This window comes from Chionomys nivalis, chromosome 6 (genome assembly GCF_950005125.1).
Source record: "Chionomys nivalis chromosome 6, mChiNiv1.1, whole genome shotgun sequence".
Taxonomy (NCBI): Eukaryota; Metazoa; Chordata; class Mammalia; order Rodentia; family Cricetidae; genus Chionomys; species Chionomys nivalis.
In genome coordinates, this window is record NC_080091.1 from 68,252,834 (window position 1) to 68,276,811 (window position 23,978).

The 23,978-nt window shown below is 45.1% G+C and overlaps 1 protein-coding gene across 10 annotated transcripts in view; it reads right to left on the minus strand.

Moving 5' to 3' along the window:
• The window catches only part of Apbb2 (amyloid beta precursor protein binding family B member 2), a 311,966-nt gene that overhangs the window by 42,569 nt on the left and 245,419 nt on the right, over positions 1-23,978 (minus strand). For all 10 annotated transcript variants that reach the window (XM_057771510.1, XM_057771509.1, XM_057771505.1 and 7 more), the window contains 2 exons: positions 20,829-20,975; positions 18,614-18,741 (listed from right to left, as the gene is read on the minus strand). In XM_057771510.1, coding sequence (XP_057627493.1) covers positions 18,614-18,741; positions 20,829-20,975 — 275 coding nt within the window. The remainder of the gene's footprint in view (positions 1-18,613; positions 18,742-20,828; positions 20,976-23,978) is intronic.

Below are 23,978 nucleotides of genomic sequence, written 5' to 3' on the forward strand. Positions count from 1 at the left end.
TTCAAGACCAGCCTAGGTTACACAGCAAGACCGTCTTTAAAACGGGGTAGGAAAGAAAGAAGAACGGAGAAGGAAGCATCTTTGGTCTGGTGAGTGTGGAGCATGCACCATGCTTAGCTGGGGTCTTGATGGTGGGCTGCGTATCACCCTCCAGGATCCCTACTACAAGGGGGAACTGGGGATGCTAGGTAGCCAAATTGGGTCTTCTGAAAGAGTAGTTAGAGCTCTTAACAACAGAGCTATCTCTTTAAGCCCCACCCTATCCCTTCTCTACTTTTGCTGGATATTTTGATTATTTGTTTGGTTGTTTTTATTGTTGTTTTCTTTAGAAGAAAAGAGAAGAAACTACATCACTAAAGCAGACTTTACAATTTCCTTTTAGGGACACAGTAACCTGCTGACCGATTTTTTAACAGCCAACAATTTCAACTTTAGAATTTCAGAAAACTATGACATGTGCAATGAGCCAGGATGAACCCAAAGGAGGAGAGTGGCTGCTCGCAGCTTCTGCCGACTTTGACGGCTTCTGACTGCACTGATGATAAATTAAATGGGCTCATGACTTATTAACTGCGTGGGGAAATGTATATTTAAACACTCCTGATACATTCAGAGGACTAAATCAGTAATTCTAAACTCTCAATCATCTTCGGAGTTGAAGGAATGCCACACAAGGGAGCTAAATTACTAACCTCAAGCAAAATCGTGTACATTTGCAGAGAACTGGTTAGACCGATGGGTCTTTTAACCACCAAAGAGCCATTTTACTCTTCTGGTCAGTCACAACTGTTAATTTTCATATCTACTTTTTATATATGTTACCTCTAACTGCATCCACCCCATTTTTATATTCTCTTTTATTAGCCACAGGATGTTTGTATACTAATTAATGATCCACTAGCCAGTACCGGCTGGATGGTGCTTCAACCCTGAGCTGACTGCATTTTTTTTTTTTTTAAATCAGAAGCAAAGATCCTTAATATTTTGGTGGGCTTTGCAGGCTTATGTTATACAAATGTGTGATCCCCCCTGCCCCTCCTGGCCTTGCTGCATTTGGAAAATGTAAATAACAAAGCCTGCTTCCAAATGTTGAGGTGAAGACCGAGAGAAAAAGGAAAACCAAACCAATAAACAAACAAAACAGAAAATATCTCTTAACTAACACAGCACTTGGCAGGTGGTAGACAGATGTCTGTCTCGCAACCAAAACCTACAGCTTGTAGCTGGGCTGGCTGAAATCTTTAAGTGGGCTTCTCAACCAACAACGACTCTGGGAAACACCACAAGACTCTAACCCACGGGACCACAGGAAAGCCCTGGTTGGTATTTCATACGGAGTTTGCACAGGTAATGAGATCATGGTGGACACCTGGTCTACATTAGGTTCCAATCTCTTTCAGGAACTAAGAGCAAGCAAAAGGGAGACAGGCAAAAAAACAGATGTGTATGCCGCCACTACCTCAGCACCTGGCTTGACTGTGCCTGAGCTTTGGAGTGCCAGAAGGCAAGCAAGGTGTTTTGAGATTGTTCAAATTGTTTTCTACTGCTTGTAATCAATGATCTTTGTATTAGTCAGCTTTTGTTACTGTAAAAAAAAAAAAATACCAGAGCATCAACTGATGTGGTGGTTTGAAAGAAAATGGACCCCAAAGGGAGTGACACTAACGGGAGGTGTGGCCTAGTTAGAGGAAGTGTGTCTCTGTGGGGGTGGGCTTTGGGGGCTCATATATGCTCAAACCACTCCCAGTGAGACGGTCCATTTCCTGTTGTCTGTAAGCATAGGATTCTCAGCTACCTCCCAGCACCCTATCTGCCTGCATGCCAACATGTCCCACCATGATGATCATGGACTGGAGCTCTTAAACTATAAGCTGCCACCTCAATTAAATTTAAATTAATTAAGCTAATTAAATTAATTTTCCTTTCTAAGAGTTGCCATTTTCATGGTGTTTCTTCACAGCAACAGAAACCCTAACTAAGACAACCGGTGAAGAGAAAAGGCTTGCTTGGCTCACAGTTCTGGGGGCTCCAGCCCAGGATCAGCTGGGTCTGGGACAAGACAGCACACTGTAGTGGGAGTGCACCGCACAGCAGAACAGCTTACCTCCTGAGCAGGAAGCCAAGCAGGGATGAGTGGGTAGGAGCCCATCAGCCCATTTCAAGGGGACACCTCCAGTGACCTAAATAACTCCCACCACAAACCCTACACTTCAAGTCTCCACAACCTCCCAATAGTGCCACCCACCTCCAGGGGAACCAAACCTTTCAGAGACACATTCAGGAACCTTAGCAATCTTTGACATCTCAGTCTCCATAATGGCAGAGCCCTGAGTGCCTAAGGTTACTCTCAACTCGAAAAGCATAGGACTCCAAAAGCACACACCACAATGAGTGGCTGGATTCTCCCCCAAGCCCATAGCCAGCTGAGCCTCTTATAATTGGGTCCAAAATGGGTTCAAAAATGAGGGAGCTGTTTGGGCAATTAAGTGTAAGTTTAGAATAACAAGAGACATAGATCCAAGTCCATCCACAGTCTAGTAGGAGAGATTTGGTAAACGAAGCTTTATGCTGGGAAACTAACTGTGGGAGCCAGCTTGGTTTGTTGCATCCCATGAACCTCAGTTTCCTTTTGAAACCGAAGGAGATTTTGCTAGAATTGGCAGCATGGGTGAGGGAAGAGTCAACAGAAAGAACGCCACTCAACAGAAAGAACTCTGCTTTAAATTATCAAGACACTTGGTTTGGTGCCAGGTGGTGGTGGCGCACGCCTTTAATCCCAGCACTCGGGAGGCAGAGGCAGGTGGATCTCTGTGAGTTCGAGCCCAGCTTGGTCTTCAAAGCGAGTTCCAGGGCAGCCAATTACACAGAGAAACCCTGTCTCAAAAAAAAAAAAAATTTGGTTTGGTTGTTACTGGAGTGTATTGTAGCCTGTGTTGACGGATACGAATGCTTATAAAAGAGATAGGAACAGAACTATAGGAACAGCGACGTCACATAACATTCATACAGAGCTTGACAGACAGATCACAAAGGGCTCCATGGGACTCAAAGACTTGTAGAATTGCTCGCGTCAACCACTCAGTTCAACACGTCTTCTGAGCACAGGACTATGAAACTCTCGCTCGTGCCTGCACCTTGGTGCCAAGCAGTAGTGGCTAGTCTACTGTGAGGGTTTAAAAAGTCCTTGGAGACGTAGCTGCTCAGCAGCACAAAAACACAGCGCTCCCTTCTGCATCGTGAGAAGCACCTCGATTCCCCTGCTCTGATGAGCATACTTCTTTGGGACAATGTCTGACAAAGGGCTCCAAGGCTTAAGAGAATGATTAGCAGTCTCAGGAGTAAAAGCGACTGAAACTTTATGCTGGGAATATAGCTTGGTAGCAGAGAACTTGCCTAGCAAGTGCAAAGCCCTGAGTTCAATCCCCAGCACCACAAAAATGAGAACTAAATAAACACTTGCCTGACAGGGAGCACATTTTGAAGACGAAGCATATACTATCCATCCCCGCCTCTTACTGTACAGTGTAGACAGCTTCCCAGCCATATCTTGTTTTAAGAAGCTTTTTCAACCCCCAGCTTAGCAAATTTAATGAATAGTATTAGGTTTTATCTTTCTTATAAATATCTTCTACAGCCTCCATTATGTCAATAAAAAAGACAAAGCAACTATTAGGCTAGAGGGTGGATAGAGATGAATCAGACCATTTCCTTTAGGCATGAAAGGGTCACTAGACAATGACTCCAGGCCAATGAATTTGTAGGGGAAACATATTAAGAAATTTCTCTCCATCTGTTACATATAATGCTTTTAGTAAGCGCCGCTTATCTTTGAAATGGGATTCCGGGTGGCAGCAGAAACTCGAGTGGCTGGAGCACCTCTGGAGGTGGGCTGGCTTCTGTCGCACTTTATTGTTCTCTAACTCATGTAGAAAGCCAACAGTGTCACTTGGAGTGACCAATAAATACTAACCGGCTATAGGGGGATATATTTTTTTTAAACTTTGCTGTTTGTTTTACTACATGGGGACTTTCCGGGGAAGAAAAGAACAACCTAAGACACTCGTGTTTCAGAATGTTCTCTACTTCCTGACCTGGAAGAAACTGTGCTTGAGACAGCCTGGATGCTGGACTTTAAACTGGATGATGGGACATTATAACCATGCTCTATTGATTTATTAAAATTGATAGTCCACTTGCTTTCCAGAATGAATCAGTGGCTTCAATAAAAGGTGTATATTATATCAATTTTTTATATTTTTTAACAAGTAAAAACTTAAAATCAAGCCGAAGACAGAGGAAATAATTCTAAAATTCAATAATGGTGAATGTTAGAAACCCACTCAACCATTTCTGACCCATAGAAATGGCAGTGTTTGCGGGTCCATGCACAAAAATTGCTATGACTAAGTAGTCTACTTGAAACTTCCTTGTAGAAAGGGAAACACAACAAACTACATAATTTTTTTTTACTAATAACCAAATTCTCGTGCACAAGTTCTTTAAGAGACAATGTTCTCTAGAGTGTTTCAAGGGAATGTGCACGCAAGTTCTCGGGTCAAGGGCCATTTAGCATTGAAAGAGCATCTTCAGTGACGACACTATCAGACAAGTAAAAGTCCTGTCCCTAAGAAGCATGTTTTGCAAGAAAGGCATGGCACAAGTGGTGCTAGCAAACCAGAGTCTCAACAACACTCTTTTGTGAGAACACCCGAGTGCTCTCTAACCTGGCAGAAACTCCGATCAGTTTGGAGTTCACTGTTATGAAGGCTCTGAGGTGTCCTACTCAAATATCATGTGCATTTCAAATGACTGAGGCTCTCCCCAAAAACAGGGCATGGCCGACTGTGGTTTCTAAAATCATTTGGGCCGGGAACCCCGTTTTTCCTTAAGCGCCAATATTGAGATGTATGATACTCAAGATCAAAAACCTTTGAGCAAAGCTGACTAGAATCAGTGTTCTTCAAGCTATGACTCCTTAGTGGCTACGAATAGCAGGTATGAGTTAAACGGACTCGTAAGAAGAAAACAAACAAAACCCAAAAGCCCAGCACTCGCGGGGGGGGGGGGGGGCAATCACCGCTGTATTAAAGTTGTGTTGGTTACATGTGGGGAGAGAGAGAGAGGGAGAGAGGGAGGATGCTGGGTCACAGCACCAACACTATTCCTCACAAGTCATGACAAAGAACTTGAAGTGTAGTGACGCAGATATCCTGAGTGTTAAAAGACAGCACTTCATGTGACATTTGAGTAACTATCCTTGTACAATCTGTGTGCATGTGGCACTTATAGAGGCAGTTAGACCAGGCTGTCCTCAGCGGGACAGAGAAAGTGTCCCTCCAGTGCTGCTATGTCCAGGTGGGGGCACGGCATGTGCAATCCGGGGAAGCAGGCTACGTGAAGAGTCCTTGGGAAATGAGCACTAGGAGGCACAGGGGTGTGTGCTTGTGATCCCAGCACTCTAGAAGCCGAGGCGGGAAAATGATGAGTTCCAGGAAGAGGATGAGTTCTGAGCTAGCCTGGGGTATCTACTGTAAAACTATTACTACAACCAAAATACAGAAAATACCTCCAACTCCCTGAAATTCTTTATTTTCCCCAAGGGTTCTTCTAGCCTCTTTAAATCCCTACCTGCTGTCACCAGTGGGTAGTTCATCTTGTCTCCCCCACCCCCAAGAATTTTATATTAACAGAGCCATATGGCATGTGTTATTTTTCTCAGTATGTATGGGGTCTTTTTCTACAGTTATTTTGAGAGTCAGCATGTTGCTGTGTGAATCAGCAGTTGGACACTCGTGTCTATATTCACCTGCTGACGGATGTCGGACCTGGACATGGCTCTGGCTACTACTCTGCACCTGAGAAGCCACAGCTGGGTAGGTAACAGGTGGAGAGATGCAGTCACTAGCACCGGTTCCCACCTGTAAGGAGGGAGGACGGCTTTCTGCTCCGGGTTGCTCTCCCTTCCTTTTGACTGCTTCCTTTTTCTAAGGGCATTCCTCCCAGGGTACTCCTCCAGAAAATAGCCCAGCAGACAGGAATGCCCAGTTGGAGTTGCAACATGGAAATATGGGACGTGGCCCCTGGGTCTATGGTTGTGAACTATGAGGGAGTGAAGACAACATGACTCTGCTGTCCTTGGAGGGGACAGTGAGGCCAGAAATGGGGGCCAGTGAGAACAGCCTTGGTGACTTAAGTGTGATGGGCCAGCAGTGTCGGGACCCAAGTGACCGGCTGAGAACTCCTTACGGGATAATATTCATAAATTCTCATTTTTCTCTATCAGAACTCAACTCTGCCAAGTACCACCTATTCTAGGGCTTTAGTTCCCAGTTCCAATTCTTATATAGCCAGAGTCTGGTTTCGTGAGAAGTCTGGGGAAATACCACACCATCCTGGGGCTCTGAGACATGCTGGTTTCGGAGGAACTTTCAGAGTTCTCATAGGAGCTCTGTGAAGGGATTTCAAACCATTTGTCACCATCACAGTGAACCATGAAGTTACAACTTTTACAGAAAGTCAAGATCAGAATAGCGCTAGCCATCCATAGTCTCACTATGTAGTCCTGGCTGGCTTGGAGCTCACTCTGTAGACAATACACCTTAAACCCACAACATCTGCCTGCCTCTGCCTCCCAAGTGCTGAGATTAAAGATGCATACCACTTACATGTGGCTTTGTTTTACAGGGTTTTATGGATCCCAGAATGACTTCAAACTCTTTCTGAAGCTATGGTGGCTTTGAACTAATTCCTGTAACCTCCATTCCTCAGAGCTGGGATTGCAGACATTTTCCACCCCACTGGAAGATTCCACCCAGGGATGTGTGCACACTAGGTCAGGGCTCTACTAACTGAGCTATATAACCGTCTCTAACGTCCCATAGCTTTTACAAAATATATATCATTTAATAAAATGAAATGAAATTTATGCCCTGGCAATGCTGAAGCATGCATGGGCAGCCCATAGATGACAGTTCTGTATATAATTTAATAAGCATGTGTGTGTGTGTGTGTGTGTGTGTGTGTGATTCTATCTCAAGGAACTATTATCATGTTACTATAGCAGCATGGTGAGCGATGTACAACACTTGCTGGAAAGCCCCTCTGCATTTCCGCCACCAGAGGGACAGTCCCTGGCGCAGATGGAGGGGTGGAGAGACCTGGACACTGATTGGGGCCCTAACGGTGCAAGCAAAGAACCACAAGTGGCTTGCACTTATACATGTCTCTTTAAAGAGACAGAATAAAGTGATAGAGTAAAAATAAGCCACATAAAAATGGAAAATTCACAGAGAGTCTGGATTCTTTGTATTACTGTGTTTTCTTTAAAGTTTTTGACTGTAAAGGAGCTAAGTACAGAGAGACAATTCATTATATGGGCTGCCAAGTGGAACCAGAATGGATATCATAAGGGTGTTATGATTTCAGAATTTGGGCCTCAGGATATGATGCTTTGGAGAGGGTCTTCTTTTGTTTTCACAGAGGATGAGACCCTGTGGATTGCTTCTATCCCAATATGGTATGATAGACCACACCCTCCTGAAAGGTTGCTGTGAATACCCTCAAAAAATTACTTCACTCAATTGCCGACTGAGATGAACCTAGCAGACAGATTATCCCATAAAAGACCTGAATAACAGCACCCCCATTCAGAAGGAAGCAGTTTGGAGAGAAAAAACTGCGCTCATGTTCCCAAATATTGTTTATAAATGTTCTTTTACATTTAAAGGGGGATATGATATAGATATGAATAATTTGCATTGGTATAGATTCTAAGGTCAATTTTGTTATATGTATATGTATTTCTACTCTTGATTAAGGTATTATGATTGTGTAGTTCATTTAAAAATGTAATGTAAATACATACAGAATTAAAAATTATAGGTTAATAGATAATCATTTATAATAGTCAAGCATATAGTCATGTTAGTTAGATTTTCTAGATGTACATAGATATATTTCAGATAGGCATTCTTCATATCTTTCAAAGACTGCAGAATATGGCATTTAAATGTTTTAATAACTTAGGACTTTTCATGACAATGAGACACATCTGCTCCTGGCATCACCAATCTACTTCAAGAAGAGGATGGGCATCGAAGAGGCTCCTTATGGAGTTTGATAGTCATTTGGGCAAGAAACTGCTCTTGCCTGGACTGTTGCATAAACTGAACACAAAGAACCCTCAGAAAGAGGACTGCTGAACTTGCCTAAAGCTGAGATGGTCTTTCGGGGTTCCTGACTCATGAAAGAGTCTGTGAGACATTCTGCAGGACACAGCAGATAGTGATTGAATTGTCTTTGAAATTTCCTGCTTCATGGAAATGTCTGCTGGATACTATGGCCTGTAGGCTGAAGATGGATGGCCCAACAGTACAAAAGAACTTTGGGTGACTGTACAGGCAGCGAGATGTCTCTGTCATTTCTAGAGTTTTGAAAGTTGTTTATTTCTTGTTTGCTTAGGTAATATTATATCCTTCTGGAGTCTTTGATGGAGTTGAAGAATGGATAGTTATAGTTTTCCATTATTATGATAAAAGATAAAATAGATATAAATATTGTAACTGTAATTCTTTCTTAATAACTGTTTTGCTATATTAATTTTACTATGTTAAAGTTAAAGCCTTTCTTTTTTGTTTAAACAGAAAAAGGGGAAATGATGGAGGAGGGAAATGATGTCTATGTATTACTTTCATTGGTTACATAAAGAAACTGTCTTGGCCCTGATAGGACAGAAAATTAGGTAGGCAGAGTAGACAGAACAGAATTCTGGGAGAAAGAAAGCTGAGTCAGGCAGTCGCCATAGCTCTCCTTGCCAAGATGGACGCAGGTTAGGATCCTTCCTGGTGGGCCACCACCTCGTAGTGCTACACAGATTGGTGGAGGTGGGTTAATCAAGATGTGAGAGCCAGTAAGAGGCTAGAGCTAATGGGTCAAGCAGTGTTTAAAAGAATATAGTTTCCGTGTAATTATTTCGTGTAAAGCTAGCCGGGTGGCGGGAAGCGGCCCGCCGCTCCTATTATAACAGGGACTTCTACTCCTGTTCTTTCTCATGACCTACTCCAGCTCTCAGAACTCCCAGATTGCCCACAGTGATCCTCTCACTTTGAGCTCAAACCAAGGCTCTCAAACCCTTCTCTCCTAGCAGCTCCCAAGCCAGATTATATTTCCCTCACTGTACTCAATAAGAAGCTACAAATCTCAGTGAGATTGCATTTGAGTTCAAAACATTCAAGGTAACAAGTGCTTTATGAAAAGTGGCGATGGACGCTCATTTGCAGCAACACGAGGCTGAGGGCATGCACAGCCCTTCAAGTACATAGTTCCCAGCTGAGCAACCTGGCACACGAGCCGTGACGGAGTGAAGCTCTGCTCCCAGTAGCTCCAAGCTTCTCTGCTCTTAGACACTCATACATGTTTATTTTATTTTATTTTATTTTTTGAGACAGGGTTTCTCTGTAGCTTTGGAGCCTGTCCTAGAACTCACTCTGCAGACCAGGCTGACCTCAAACTCACAGAGATCCGCCTGCCTCTGCCTCCTGAGTGCTGGGATTAAAGGCGTGCACCATCACCGCCCGGCTCATCCACGTTTATGTGAGTGGCTCAGCTACTGCTCCAGCCAAGACTACTTCTCAGAATGCTCCAAGATGCTGCCTTGAAGACTGGTTCAGAAAGCGGCTGTAACCGAGAGCAACATATCTCCTCCCCACTGCATCCAGAAAGGCTGACTCATCATTTGGCTCAGGACTCAGGATTTGAAAGACGGACATTGGTCTGGAGATCCTCAAACTTGGTTGCATCCTCTAGAAACAGCAGGGCAAGGTCCCTGGCTGTTGCTAAAACCTGCATGGGACACTGGGCAATGAGCAGGGCCAGAAGCACAAAAATGGATGAGAACTTCTCACAAGGATTTGGCTTCTATGTCACTATCAGTGACAGTGCCATCATGACTGATGTGATTGAAGATGCCCACCTGAATTCCCCGAGGGGAACTTCTCTAGGCAATCACTTACAGTGACTTTCCTTAAAGGTTATTTTATGCTCAAAGTCCAGCGAGAACCTCAGCATGATTAATGGGAGGCAAGGAAGCCACTTGTGAAGAGCCGCTCTAGCCCTACAGTGTAAGTCAGCAGACTGGCCAAGGAAATCCCCATGCCCCTGCCCATCATGAGGCCGTATTAAAAGAGATATTAACTCTAGAGGTCACGTTAATACTGGGGCACAGGAAGAGAATTATTATTCTCTCTCCAAAGACTTCTCTCCCTGAGGCACGGCAGCAGACACCCCAGATTACACTTTCATCAGCAGAGGTTGGGGTTCCATCAATCTTTCATTACTGTCTGGCTCACAGAATCCTCAATTGGGTGGCATTAGGAAACTGTCTCCCACATAGAGACCTGGCAAATTACATCTCGGAGAAGCAACGATAGCCAAGCATAAAACTTTCAGAGTAGCTAAAAAAGCTAAAGGTGGGGTGGAGTGAGGATGGAACAGATGGCCCAGTGGCTAAGAGTGTTCTTTGCTCTTGCAGAGGATGGGAGTTGTTTCCCAGCACCCACATCAAGTGGCTCACACCTGCCTCCGCTGCCACCACTGCCCAGCATTGGCACCAGCACCTTGCCCCCCTTTAAAGGTGATTATCCCATGCATTTTGTCCTAGTGATTGAAAGCCAACCGACAGCCTGCCCTCGATGGGCACACTGTGAGATAGTGTGGTATAGCTAAACAATGGACTAGCCACAGCCACTCACTTAAACCAGTTCCCCCAAGTGCTCTGTGCTGAAGTTTGAATATGAAATGTCTTCCAAAGGCTCACATGCTAAGGGCTTACACTCCTCGCTGGGAGGAGGTGGGAGATGGGAAGTGCTGGAACCTTTAACAGTGGGGCCTTGTGGGAAGACAAGGTCACTGGGGTTATGCTCTTAAGGGCATATTAAGACCCTCTTTACTTCCTGGCCACATGAATACGTAACTAAGGCATAAGGGCAACAAAGCCAAATAATCTCAGGCTGAAGTAAAGCTTTCCTCTCTTTAAAGGCAATGATCTCAGGTATACTGTCACAGTGATGGAAGCCCGACTGGCACCTCCCCCACAACATAACAGACTGTACAAGCAGCTGCCTCCTTCAGTCTGGGCTAATTCATTTTCAAGTGTCAACAAAGGCCCGGCAGAACCACCAAGAAACAGAAACAATAGCAGTTATCTGAAAAAAGGGAAAGAAGAATTGCCGCTGGTAACTCAGAGGCCATCAAGAGAACATTAAGAGATTCTCATGGGAGCAGTCATTCCAAAATAGGGCTCTGACCTCCACAGTTAGGGGAACCCAGGAAAGAGGCTGGGGATGCTGAAATTGAGACATTTGGAGAAAGGGTCCCACAGAGCCAAACTGAGCCAAAATAATTCTTTCTTGGAGGTGATTATCTCATGCATTTTGTCATAGCCACAGAAAGTGTATCATCACAACCCTCCCCTATACGGCAGACTGTGGGACCAGTGTTGGTATAGCTAAACAAGAGAGCAGCCATAGTCTGGGGCTGAAGAGTGCTTTCAAGGCCAGCCTGAGCAACACAGTGATATAAATCCCAAAGTAAAAAGCGGGAAGAGGGCTGGGGACAGAGCTTAGTGGGCAAGCCCAGGTGCAATGCCTAGTGCAGCAAAAGAATGAGGGGGTGAAGAGGAGGTCAGAAGAGGTTTGGTTTTGTCTTGGTTTTATTGTTTCCTAACTAAACAACTGCAGCATTATCAAGGTCCAACCAAAAACAAGCAGTGTTTGCAAAAGAAACCAAAACAAAACAGCAAAACCGGAAACAAGAGCATGTAACAAGAAGCCTTTGAAAGCAGCTTGAACCAAATCCATTCATAAAATCCACTCTGGATAACCTAGGGGAGGAGAATACTTAAGAACATCCAGCACAATCCCTTTTTGTTGTTGTTTTTATTGTTGTTTTTCAAGACAGAGTTTCTCTGTGCAGCACTGGCTGTCCCAGAAAGCTCTCTGTAGACCAGGCTGACCTCAACTCTGAGATCCCCCTCCCTCTGCCTCCCAAGTGCTGGGATTAAAGGCGTGCACCACCATCCCTGGCTACAATCCTTTACATTAGTTGAATAACAAGTTCCTGAGATTAAAACCAGACGGAACGACTAAGGCAAAGAGAAATTATCTGACGGTACAGGACTAATGTGTGACACGAGAAGATCGTATTAAAATTAGTCATCGCAATCACAAAAGAGCTATATAACGTATGTTCCAGGAAAAGAAGGTCTGCCCTACAAACCACCCTTACAAACATTTCACAGGGTCACATTTAACCTGAGTGAGGGAGGAGGAGTTCCTAAAAAGCATATGTACACAACACTGTTAACGGTTGCTATCGAAGGGTGCAGGAATATAGAAATATAAAATTGTAAGCCCAAACACATTATGGGAAACATAAATAAATAAAGCTGGCTGCCACTGTTAACCTTTAGCACTTTCTGCCTTAAGAGCAGACATTCCAGCAGCCATGTGTACAGAGGTAAATGTATAATAATTGTCTTCTGCCCCAGCTTCCTAGCTAGGCAGGTACTGGGGACAAAGGTTAGCTTCTAACTGTTGCCTCTATGGGACCCTCTGCTTGTATTCCCTTAATTTTTAACTGTCCCCTATGTGACTCTACTCTCTACCTTGCATTCTTTCAAAGACAGTGAAAAGCGGCTGTGACAGTCACAGGCTTTCACAAACACTCAAAGTTAACATTCTAACGTCCTATAACCAAAAGTTGTAAAACTTAAAATGTAATGTGACTTTAAGCCTGACATCAAGGTTGTAAAAGTTCTTTGACCCACACCTGGTGCTTGATTTTACTATAAGAAGAGCCCCCAAAACCAACCCTCATTGCCAGAGTTTCAGAAGCCTGATCTCTGACTGTTGATACAGCAGGCTAAGCTTTGTGTTCCCAGCAGTAACTTTTCTTCTTTTCTGAAATGAAGCTTGCTTCTGGTTTAATAGACTTTGGTGGTCTGTCCCCCATCACTGCAACCCCGGATCCAACACTATTAATTATGGAGAAATTTTATCTTCATTAGAGTAGGTCCAATGGAGTCTCTTACAGTCAATATTTATTAAATGCAATCAAATTTTTCTTAATAAACAAACCTCAGCAACTTAGTGCTGCCACTAATTTAAACAAATGAGTTTACTACCCCGAGCAGCCGTTCCCAAAGTGTGTTTCACGTGCGTGTATTTCCATGAAGGAAACTGATACATATCCTTCCCTACAGCCCATGCGAAGGTCCTCAATTCACGGAAGTGCTGGGAAGTGATGGAACCTTTAAGATGTAGGGCTTAGATGAAAGTGGTCATATAAGTACATGGCCCTGATGGGGATCCTGGGACCCTGGTCCCATTTCTTTCTCCTACTGGTTTCTCAGTTATGATGAGGGAAATAGCTCCCTCTACCACGTTTTCCTCAAGATTTACAGTGGCCTTGCCACAGTCCTAAAAGGAATGGTGATAACTGATCATGGACCCTTTTCCTTTAAAAGACTGACTACCTGAGCTATCTCCTCAAGGCTACACAATCTATTCCAGTTTAGACACAGAAAGTATTCCACTGTAGACTGCAGTATTAAAGCCTCAGAGACTGGAAAGGGTCCAGAGTGTGGAAAAGACCTGCCACGTTGTTTAACAGCTTCCCAGGCGACTCTAGACTCCTCAACCTTCTTAATGCCTCGACCCTTTTGAAGGGACTCTGGCCATGGCTGGCACTCTGAAGCATGGCGAACAAGGCTCTGGCAGGCCTTGCCCCTCTCCCCAGTTCCCTCTGCCTGGCTAAAAACTGTTCGATTACATTCCTGAAGCTGGTGACCAGGGTCTACCCCTTTATTTGGCCACTTCCTCCCCCTAAGGCTGACTACCAAGGTCAGGCTATCAAAATATTGAAGTACAGCAATCAAAAGCTCCCTTTGGTTCACCTAATTAACATGTCCAATTAAAATTAAACACCTTATCCAAACACAGGGTTTTCCTTCTGCCTTAATAAACCGCCAGTTAGCCGGGCGGTGGTGGCGCACGCCTTTAATCCCAGCACTCGGGAGGCAGAGGCAGGCGGATCTCTGGGAGTTCGAGTCCAGCCTGGTCTACAAGAGCTAGTTCCAGGACAGGAACCAAAAGCTACGGGTTTCAGCTTTCGAAACCCTGTCTCGAAAATCCAAAAATAAATTAATAAATAAATAAATAAATAAATAAATAAACAAACCGCCAGTTGCCTATGGGCCAAGTCTGTCTCCTCTCTATCCAGAGGCAATCCTTTATGTCCATCATCATCATCATCATCATCATCACCACCACCACCACCACCACCACCATCATCATCATCATCATCATCGTTCCCCACCTCCAAATACCCCCTCCCCCTCTCCCTTGTTCTCTATCTCTTGTCTTTGTCTCTTATTCCCTGTCCTTTGTCCCTGGGGGGGGGGAATAAATCTCCTTTGAGCTGAGAACTTGGTCTTGGGAGTCCTGAGCTGACACCGTTCCCTTTGACCTTTACCACAGTTCCTCATGTGGTGGTGAACCTCAACCATAAAATTATTTTGGTGCCACTTCATAACTGTTATTTTGCTACTATATATATATTATATTATATTATATTATATACTGTAATATAAATTTTGTGGACACAGAGGTTTACCAAAGGGGTCGCCACCCACAGGCTGAGATCCACTGCTGTAGACCCTTTGTGCAATGGACACCTCACATGGTACAGCACCACGAAAGCTTCCCATTGAAGAGATCTGAAACCTAGACAGGCCCATCTACCCCTTTGCATCATGGGAAACAGGAGGGCTTAGCAGACACTCTTGCCTCTGGGCGACAGATACAGCATCTCAGTGTCCTTCCTAGAAGATGGGTTCACATCTGTCACTGGAAAAAACAAAACAAAAACGGGGGTAGTCTCTGCTAAAGTTCCACTCGGTTGAGAAATTGGGGTCATTTATGTTTGACACTTCTATTAAACAATAAGGAGAAAATTGCTTCCCAAGGTGTAAAAACACTGAGTTTAAAGTCTACACAGGCCTTTGAAACATGAAGTGACACCCCTCCTACCCATCGCTAGAATGCTGGCCTAGCAGGCCATAGAGACCAAATGAGAAGTGGGTCTCTGGTCGTCCGCTTCAGGGACTGAAGACAAAACACCAGTGAGAAGCCCAGTGCCACCCACACACCTGAGGACACCTTCTTTAACACACTGGTGGGGACACAGCACATCAGTTTAAGGGCTCCTCGGGGGAACACACTACCTGGAAAGCTCTAAAACTCCCTCAGCAGCCTGCACCTCTTCATGTTAGTCTCACTGTGATTAAAGCAGCCAAGGTGTGGTGTGACGGGGAAGGAGGAGGCAGCTCTGCACTGCCAGGTGGTAAAGCAATCGGGGTTCCAACCCCCCCCCTCCAAGAAGGCATGACCCTCAAGCCAGGACTAAGCTGCAGCCAGAATCGAAACCCTACAAGCAAACCCCACAGAGACTACATCAGAGGTAACCCCAACTCCCCACACAGTTCACAAGAAGCCTTTCCTACTCGGCCCCAGAAGGCAGTAGATGGGGTGACATCACCCACCCCCCAGATTGCCTCTTCACCCATGGTAAAACTACCAAGGAGTTTCACGGTCACTGAGACCCTTGAAGACCTTCAGAAAACGCCAACTCCAACGCTGTCAGAAACTGAAGTTACACAGCTCGGCGGGGTGCACTGCCCTATTGGGGAAGGTTCTGCCCTCCCAGTCTTGTGCATGTACTTTCCTTACTCATTTTAACCACATCAAGAAACCCCCCAAGAGAGGCCCTTTCCTCAGCAAGGCAAGGTACAAAAGAGAGTGCGAAATGGCCTTGTTTTCTCTCGCAAAATGAAACACTGTTATGTTTTATTCATGCAAAGTGAAAACCCTTTTTCTTTCCAGCATTACAAATTGAATTTGCTCTTGTAAATTGCTGTTAAGGAAAAAAAAAAAGAGAGAGAAAGAATCAAAAGCAAAGGAAAGTTAAATATATATATATATATATTTAGCCGGAATACAAAGGCTCCTTCTTCTAGGGCACGAAAGCTCGGGGGACCAGTGGAGAGAAACAGACCCTTTAAGTGGCGAACTTGCTTCTTTATCTACTGTTCGAAAAGGGCTCAAAGACACCCCCACCCCTCACCACAGAGACATGCTGAGGTCCTGACAGCCTATGGGGAAACACTAACATAATGCCACCCTATCTCCTGTGATCAGCCGTCCTAGAAGCTACCATAAGTCTGACCCCTCCCCTCCGCAGTGACTTGAAAAGGAAGCCATGTAATTAGCTGCATCTGTTAAGTACATGTTGCTTTAAAAAAATTAAGGGTAAACATTCATTAAGCACTTGCATGTTTTCATCACTCTGCCAATTATTACACACACTTGTTGGTGTACACACACATGTGCCGCTGTCCCTGGCAGCCATCTTCATTTCTCAGATGAGAGAAAATGAGGCGCCGAGAGCTGGAGCGATTTTGCCATCTAGAATCCGAATCACGTTTCTCTGATACACAAGCAGCGACTGGATTTATTTTAAACAGTGTAGACCAAACGCTTACATGAGTAAAATCTAACCTAAAACACATGTAACAGGGTTGAGGACATGACTCAGGGGTGGAGCGCTTGCTTGGAGCCTTCAGTCAGGCGACACCACAAACAAAACCCAAACAAATAACAGACCTGAATACACATTTCTGGTTGTGGGGATATATAACAGACTTCATTTTGGCTCCTGCCGTAAAGACAGATGTGGAGAACAGAAATCAGGAAAGAGCGAGCCCTCTACAGAGGCTACTTGTTTTCAGGTGGGTAACGGCCACCTCAGAGTTTCTTTGTAACAGCCATTCACTGAGGTGAAGGCTCACCCTAAAGTTGGGGCTCCTTACTCTCATATAAACAGCTCAGAGATGTGCTAAGCTCCTAGGAAGGTTTATACCCAATCAGAGGTCAGAAAATTCTTCTTTCTCAAGTCTGGTTCCAGCACGAACGCCTGTTCTTTTACTGACAAATATTTAGTCAGAAGCCTTCATTTCTGGCTTAGGATGTGGAACTGGTCAAGGACGATCAAACACTGGTACGTCATACACAGGACAGCTGTATAAAAGAAGGCAGACCCTCCCCTTATAAAGGACCGTGTGACCCAATTTCGAACAAACAAGCCAGAACGCTCAGGAAAACCTTTCCTTCTACACCTGAGATTTGATCTATTTTGTAACATTCTTGTGCGTTTTCAACATGATTACCTTAAACGTACAACAGTTTGACCCAAAATGCTAGAAGATACCCCTATACCGTGGGAATTGCCAAAACATTGATTATAACTTGTGTCAACTGAATGCCCAATTATTTTGCAATGGGGTTCAAGTACAGTATTAGCGGTAACAGTAGCTAAAGTCATTAGCTACAACACGGCTTGAAAGTCGGAAAGTCGGGGGGCTGGAGAGAAGGCTCAGAGGTTAAGAGCACTGATTGCTCTTCCAGAGGTCCTGAGTTCGATTCCCAGCAACCACATGGTGGCTCACAACCATCTGTAATGAGATCTGGTGCCCTCTTCTGGCCTGAGGGCATACATGGAGGCTGAACACTGTGTACATAATAAATAATAAATAAATCTTAAAAAAAAAAAAACCTAGGTTAAAAAAAAAAGACAGAAAGTCGGAAAGAGCCATGTGTACTTGTGGTAACTTATTTCCAGGAGAATAGCATAAAAACACATGCGGAATGCAATTGTGATAACTAAACATTTCAAGTGTTAAAAAACTTTAGCCAAACCCAAATGGCCAATACTCATGACTTAAAGATCGAAGGTTCAGGCTTGTGTGCGATCTTACCCTTTCAAACAAGCCCTTAGGAAGAAACATCACTAGAGACATGAATCTGAAGCAGTCAGGATACAGCCAAGTACAACGGCATGGATAAGAAAAGGAATGTAAAAAGAATGTGAAGAAGAGAGAAATAACGGGTGCAGATTGTCGGAAGGGTAGGGAACTTGGTAAAATGAGGGAGAAGTGTGTACAGAAGCCCCTTGAGCCACACGAATGGCCATGCTCCTTCCCCAAGAACTTCTACCTTCCAAGTTCCACCCACAGAATACTCTAATTGCCCTAACTGCTGGACCCCATCCTACAGAGTAAAAAAAGGCCAATCTCTGGATATGAAACCCCATCAATATTCACCCTGGAAATCTCCACCCCCTAAAAAACTCTACATAAGCCCTATATCCTGTTCCATCTGCCTGTTTCTCATCTGAGCAGAGGCAGCCACCCTCCTGGGTTTTTCCCTCCCAATAAATCTCTTGTATGAGGTTTGTTGTGTGGTGTAATACTGAGTGGTATTCCTTGGCTCCTGGCTGCCATGACACCTTTCCATCTGAGCTGTAACACCTACAGTGTAGACCCAAAGGCACACAAGAGTCAGAGATGATGAGTGTTTGAGGGATGGAAGCCAGGGAGGGAAAGTTTGGATGTCTTGGGAGGTGAGGAGCAGAGAGAGATTCATTTGGGTCTGTCACATCCTACAGTTTCCGTTAAGATTCATACTGAGGGAGGTTAGGCTGTACCAGCCCAGACACTCACCGGCCATTGTCTCGGCCCACTCCCCACACACGGATGCTCACGATGGGCTGCGAGTGTAGCACGGAGCGGTCCATGGGGTCCACGAGGCTGAGCATGTCGTTTTCCAAAATCAGATACATGTCTTTGCCCTGGGCATCAACAAGAAAACATGGAGACCTTACATCTTGTGTACTTTCTAGTCAACTCTTATCTTTAACCATAGACACTTCTGGATTTAGACAAACTGCTAACAGGAAAGCTGCGGAGTATTTTCTTTTATAAACTCCACCCACCCGCTCCAGCCACCAACTGTTCCCTCCTCACCATTATTTATGCCAAGGACACTCTCCTTCCTTGACCCACACCAGTGTCCACCTCTCCTACAGGATGTGGCCAGCAAAGGGTGAACATCACTTCCCTGGGCTTGTTTACTGAATGTCAATATTACACTGATGTCTGAGGTGCACAGACTCTCAACTGCCCTGCCAGAGCTTAGCTTATGATCTCTAACTAGCAGCCGTGAATGCTAAGGCTGAGCGCTAGGTACCTGCCCCAGGTCTGATACAGAGCCCATAATTACGGACATTGCCATCATACTGAGAGGGAGACCTCTGGCTTTTCAACGCTTCAGCTGCGGTTCGGATTTGTAGGGTTCATTCATGTCCCCTCTCCCTATACAGGTTGGCTCTTTAAGGGCAGGAACACTAGCTTATGTAACTTTCTTCTTTTCTCATATGATCCTCATGCACGTTTTCAAGGAACTATTAACCATCTGCTGGACTGCAGAAAGATTGCCTCTCAAGAAGGCGACTGAGATGCTGTCATACTGAAGCCAGAGAAGCCTGCCTGAGCTGGATCACGAGGCCTCTCAGTGGGGCTCCAATCCCAAAGGGACGGATGAGTGGCTCTTGGTAGTTTCTGAGAATGATGCCAAAGGTTCTTACAATGACTGAGCTGTGATGCTTGGGGTGCCAGGGGTGGGAAGGCAGGGCCACTGCCAGATGGTGATTAAGAATTTCAGTGTCTACAGCTGGCATTCAGAGCGACCGAGGGCTTTCCCCAAAGAGCAGATAAACCACTTGCAGAAGAAATCATGAACACGAATGTAACTTGCACAGAGTCATGTGGCCGTAGCTTTCCCATAGAGAGTGAGCGATGGATCGCCTGCTGCCCCGAACCTATGCTATCTGCGGATGTCTGCCATTCATGTGAGTGCAAATCACAGCAAATTTTCTTACAGTTGGGGGAGTGAACATCTTGACTGGAGCAGAACAAAGACTATTACATTTTAAATGCAGGGATGCAGTGTGAGATCGCATTTCACTGCCAGAGTCGTCCTTGGTGATTGTACGGGACACAGGGAAGTGAGAAGTCGCAACAGGGTTTTCTTGGAAGGGAGAAAACTCTTCTCCTCCCTCCTTTACGCAGAGACCAGAGAGTCTGGTTCACAAGGCAGTCTAGCCCCATAGCAAGGCTTCCCCTAGGGACAGTCTCCACCGCGGGGAGGCTTGGGGACTTGCTTCTCATTGTGATGCACTACCGGGAGGAACTGACAGCGGAGTTGCCAATAGTCTGGTCCAAAAGCAAAGCTTCCTACCCGTGTTCTGCTGGCGGGACACAGGCAAGCACCACCTAAGATGCTCCTGATGGGTTCTGCAGGTTGTAGAGCACGAATAAGGCTTTCCCTGTTTGGTGTAATCTTAAGGCGAATCTGGGAGTGTTTTCTATTCCGGTATTACCTCTTACCCTTGGTTGTGAGTCTAGCCTTTAACAGCAGAGTCATCTCTGCAGCCTACTAGTTCAAAGTGGACTCACTTTATTACAAGCAAGACAACACGTAGGCATCAATTCCACAGCTCATGTGCAGTGACCGTTAGGTTACAAATGAAGAAGTACGCTAAAGGTAATTAGTCACTTTGCAGAGCAGGACCTTGGCATTCACAAGTGCAGAAAGCTGTTAACAGATGGCATTCATGGTGCACATGGTGGGATGGCTTCTGGGCTGTGAACGTTCACTGATGGACCTTTGAGGATCTGAGGGTCAGGGACTCATTGTTCTCTCCTGGGGGTACGGTCCTGCGCGGCCCATAGTGGGGTTACCCAGCAGCTACTCTGGTGCTTCATGCTGACAGTTTTTGTCCATTGCCATTGGCAAACTCATCAACTCCCTCACTACAAACTCTCCCAGAGCCCCAGGTTTAACAAAGCATGGCAGACTATTTCCAGGGTGACTCACCTCTCCCCAGATGCCAACTGTGTCTCGGATGTCGTTTTTGCAGTAGGAAAGCTGCCGGATGCAGTTGTTGACAGCGACACTGCTCTTCCCGGGGGCAAGGTCCTCCTCTGCCATCTCTACCCAGCCCAGAGAGCGCACAGCAAAACACTGGAAGACAAAGTCAGACAACGCCAAGTGACTCGTGGGTTGGGGTAAATTGGCATCAGGTTACTTGGAACCACACGGTGGCAAGGACAGGGTCTGCTCAGTGCACTTTATTTGCCTCACTGTGGCGGTCACCCAACTCAGCAAATCATCTCTACTGCTGGAAGACAAAATTGCAATGATTTGTAGCTATGCCATTTTGAAAAACATAGAGACAACCTTCTGTCTAACCATGTAGTGAGATGCACAGGGACCACCTCCTTCTGTCTACAGTGTAGCGAGAAGCACAGAGACAGCCTCCTTCTGTCTACAGTGTAGTGAAGAGCACAGAGACAGCCTCCTTCTGTCTACAGTGTACTGCTCGCAGATACTATCTCCACAGAAGAACAGCACCGGGGCATAATTGCAGAGTTAACTAACAACACAGAGGCTTCTAAGTTCTCATCATCTGTGATAAGACAGATTTCTTTTTTAATGGTAAGAAATGTAACCCCATGAGACCCGGTATTATTAAGTACCTAGCAAGGAAAATCTAAGAGTGTGAATTATATGTAGTAGATGGCCAATAAAAAATGAACTCAATAGTATTTTTTTTGGAGGTTTTCTTTTTCTCCTCCCACTCATAATGTTCTGTCTGGACATTTTTTCCCTTATAGATATTTTACTTATACATTATGGATTTTGATTTTTTTTGTGTGTCTCTTTGGGATTTCTGTGTGAGTGAGTGAGTGTGTGTCTCTGTATCTATATGTGTTTCTTATACTTTTTCTTTGGCTCTTTTTTATTTTTTTGCTCATTTATTTTGTTCTATTCAGGTTTGTTTTTAATTTTATCCCATCTTTGTTTTTTTATTGTGAATTTCATTTTTAAAAATATTTATTTATTATGTATACAGTGTTCTGCCTGCATACCAGAAGAGGGACCAGATCTCATTACAGATGGTTGTAAGCTATCATGTGGTTGCTGGGAATTGAACTCAGGACATCTGGAAGAGCAGTCAGTGGTCTTAACCTCTGAGCCATCTCTCCATCAGCAGTTTCATTTTTTAAAAGATGCCTGTTTGTTTTCTAATGAGAGAGAGCAAGAAAGGGTAGGGGCTTGGGTGGGATCTGGGAAGACCTCTAGGAGGGGAAACCATAATCAGAATGTTGAATAAAAAAAAAATCTCTCATTCATACACACACACATGCCAAAAAACAAAAAACAAACAACCCCCCCCCAAAAAAAACCCCAATGATGTGCTTATTTCAAGAAGCCAACATTCCCAAGACACGAAACGTGATATGCAGCATGGACAATGCTCTTGATCATGAGAGCTGCCATCTCCAAATGATCTGAGTTTCTCTCACCCCTCCCTGCACTCCAAGGTCCCCTCAAAGCTGTGCAACAGTTTAAGAGACCAGTTTCCAGGGCCAGGTGGGGCAGAAAATCAACCACCTTCTTTGAAATTAAAGAGGCTGACTCTCAAAGAGAAGCTGCCAAGTTTACAAATGAAAACTTCAAAATGAAATGAAGAAATATGATGCTCTATCCCAATGTGAGCAACATCAAGTCTGGTCTAACCTTCTCCACCCCAACACCATGACCGGAGTGGGCAACCCCTACCCGAGTTGCTAGGTCTCAAGGGGAAGAACTCAACAAAGTGCCAAATACAGAAGCTACACATGGTATGCACAGCACTCACAGATGCGCTCGGCCGAGGTGGGAAGGCTGGGCAATGCCTCCTTGCTTCTGTGCAGTCGGGGCATGCCCGAGCAGCGTCTATTACAAGTAAATTTCAAAGAGAGGGTCGTCCTAGCGGCTGGAAAGGCTACTCAGCTGCTTGTTCAATGGGTACAGCTGTGGCGGAGGCCTCACAGTTGCTCTACGTGTGTGTGTGTGTGTGTGTGTGTGTGTGTGTGTGTGTGTGTGTGAGCTGCAGGGGAAAGACACTGCTGGTCTGCCCTTCTTGCAGCTCTGCTTTCAAAGCCCCCCAAAGCAAACTCTACTTCTCCAGGTGGCTAGTCAGAAATGCCTAGGCACACATCACCATACACCCTGTTTTACTAAAATCCACTTCCTGGGTTTGACTGATCTTATGGGCACCCTGACCCCACTGTTTCTCCAGGGAGTCAGGGAGCCTCAAGCACAGCTCTCCAACTGGTTTCCCAACACAAACCCTCATTAGCAAAGTCAGTGTCACAAGCCACCCCCTGGCCTTGTCCTTTAGACCTTGTCAGTTCCCTCCTGCCTCTAAAAGAAATGACTTTTGGTTTGGATAACATTTACTTGCATTCTTATCATTATTTTGCATGTGCACACACACATACGCACACCTGAGTACGAAGCCAGGATTCTTTGACTTTGGCTCTACACTCTGTGTGCAGGTGTATACATAAAGAAGCTGGGCGTCTTTCTCACACTTTCTCCACTTTATTTCCTGAAACAGGATCTCTCCTTCAATCTAGAGCTCCCCAAATCAGGAGGGCTAGCCAACAAACAGCTCTTGTCTACCCCAAAGACCATTCCCTTTCAAGGATATCACAGGGTCCCCGCCCAGGCCTTAGAATCTACACCAGGGAACCAGAGGCTGAACTCACTAGAGTTTGGACCAAGATGAGTATGCATCTATTGTCCAATCTACCTCTTTGGAGGGCATAAGAGGATAGCTCTTTTTTCTTTTTTTTTTTTTTTTTGAGACAGGGTTTCTTTGTAGCTTTAGAGCCTGTCCTGGAACTAGCTCTTGTAGACCAGGCTGGCTTCGAACTCACAGAGATCTGCCTGCCTCTGCCTCCCGAGTGCTGGGATTAAAGGCGTGCGCCACCACCACCTGGCAAGAGGATGGCTCTTAATTCACAATAAGGTAAAAGAATACTGGCTACAGGGCTGAAGAGGTGGCTCAGTGGCTAAGACCACTGGCTGCTCTTCCAGATGTCCTGAGTTCATTTCCCAGCAACCACATGGTGGCTCACATCCACTTATATATAATAGGATCTGATTCCATATTCTGGCATGCAGGTATATAAG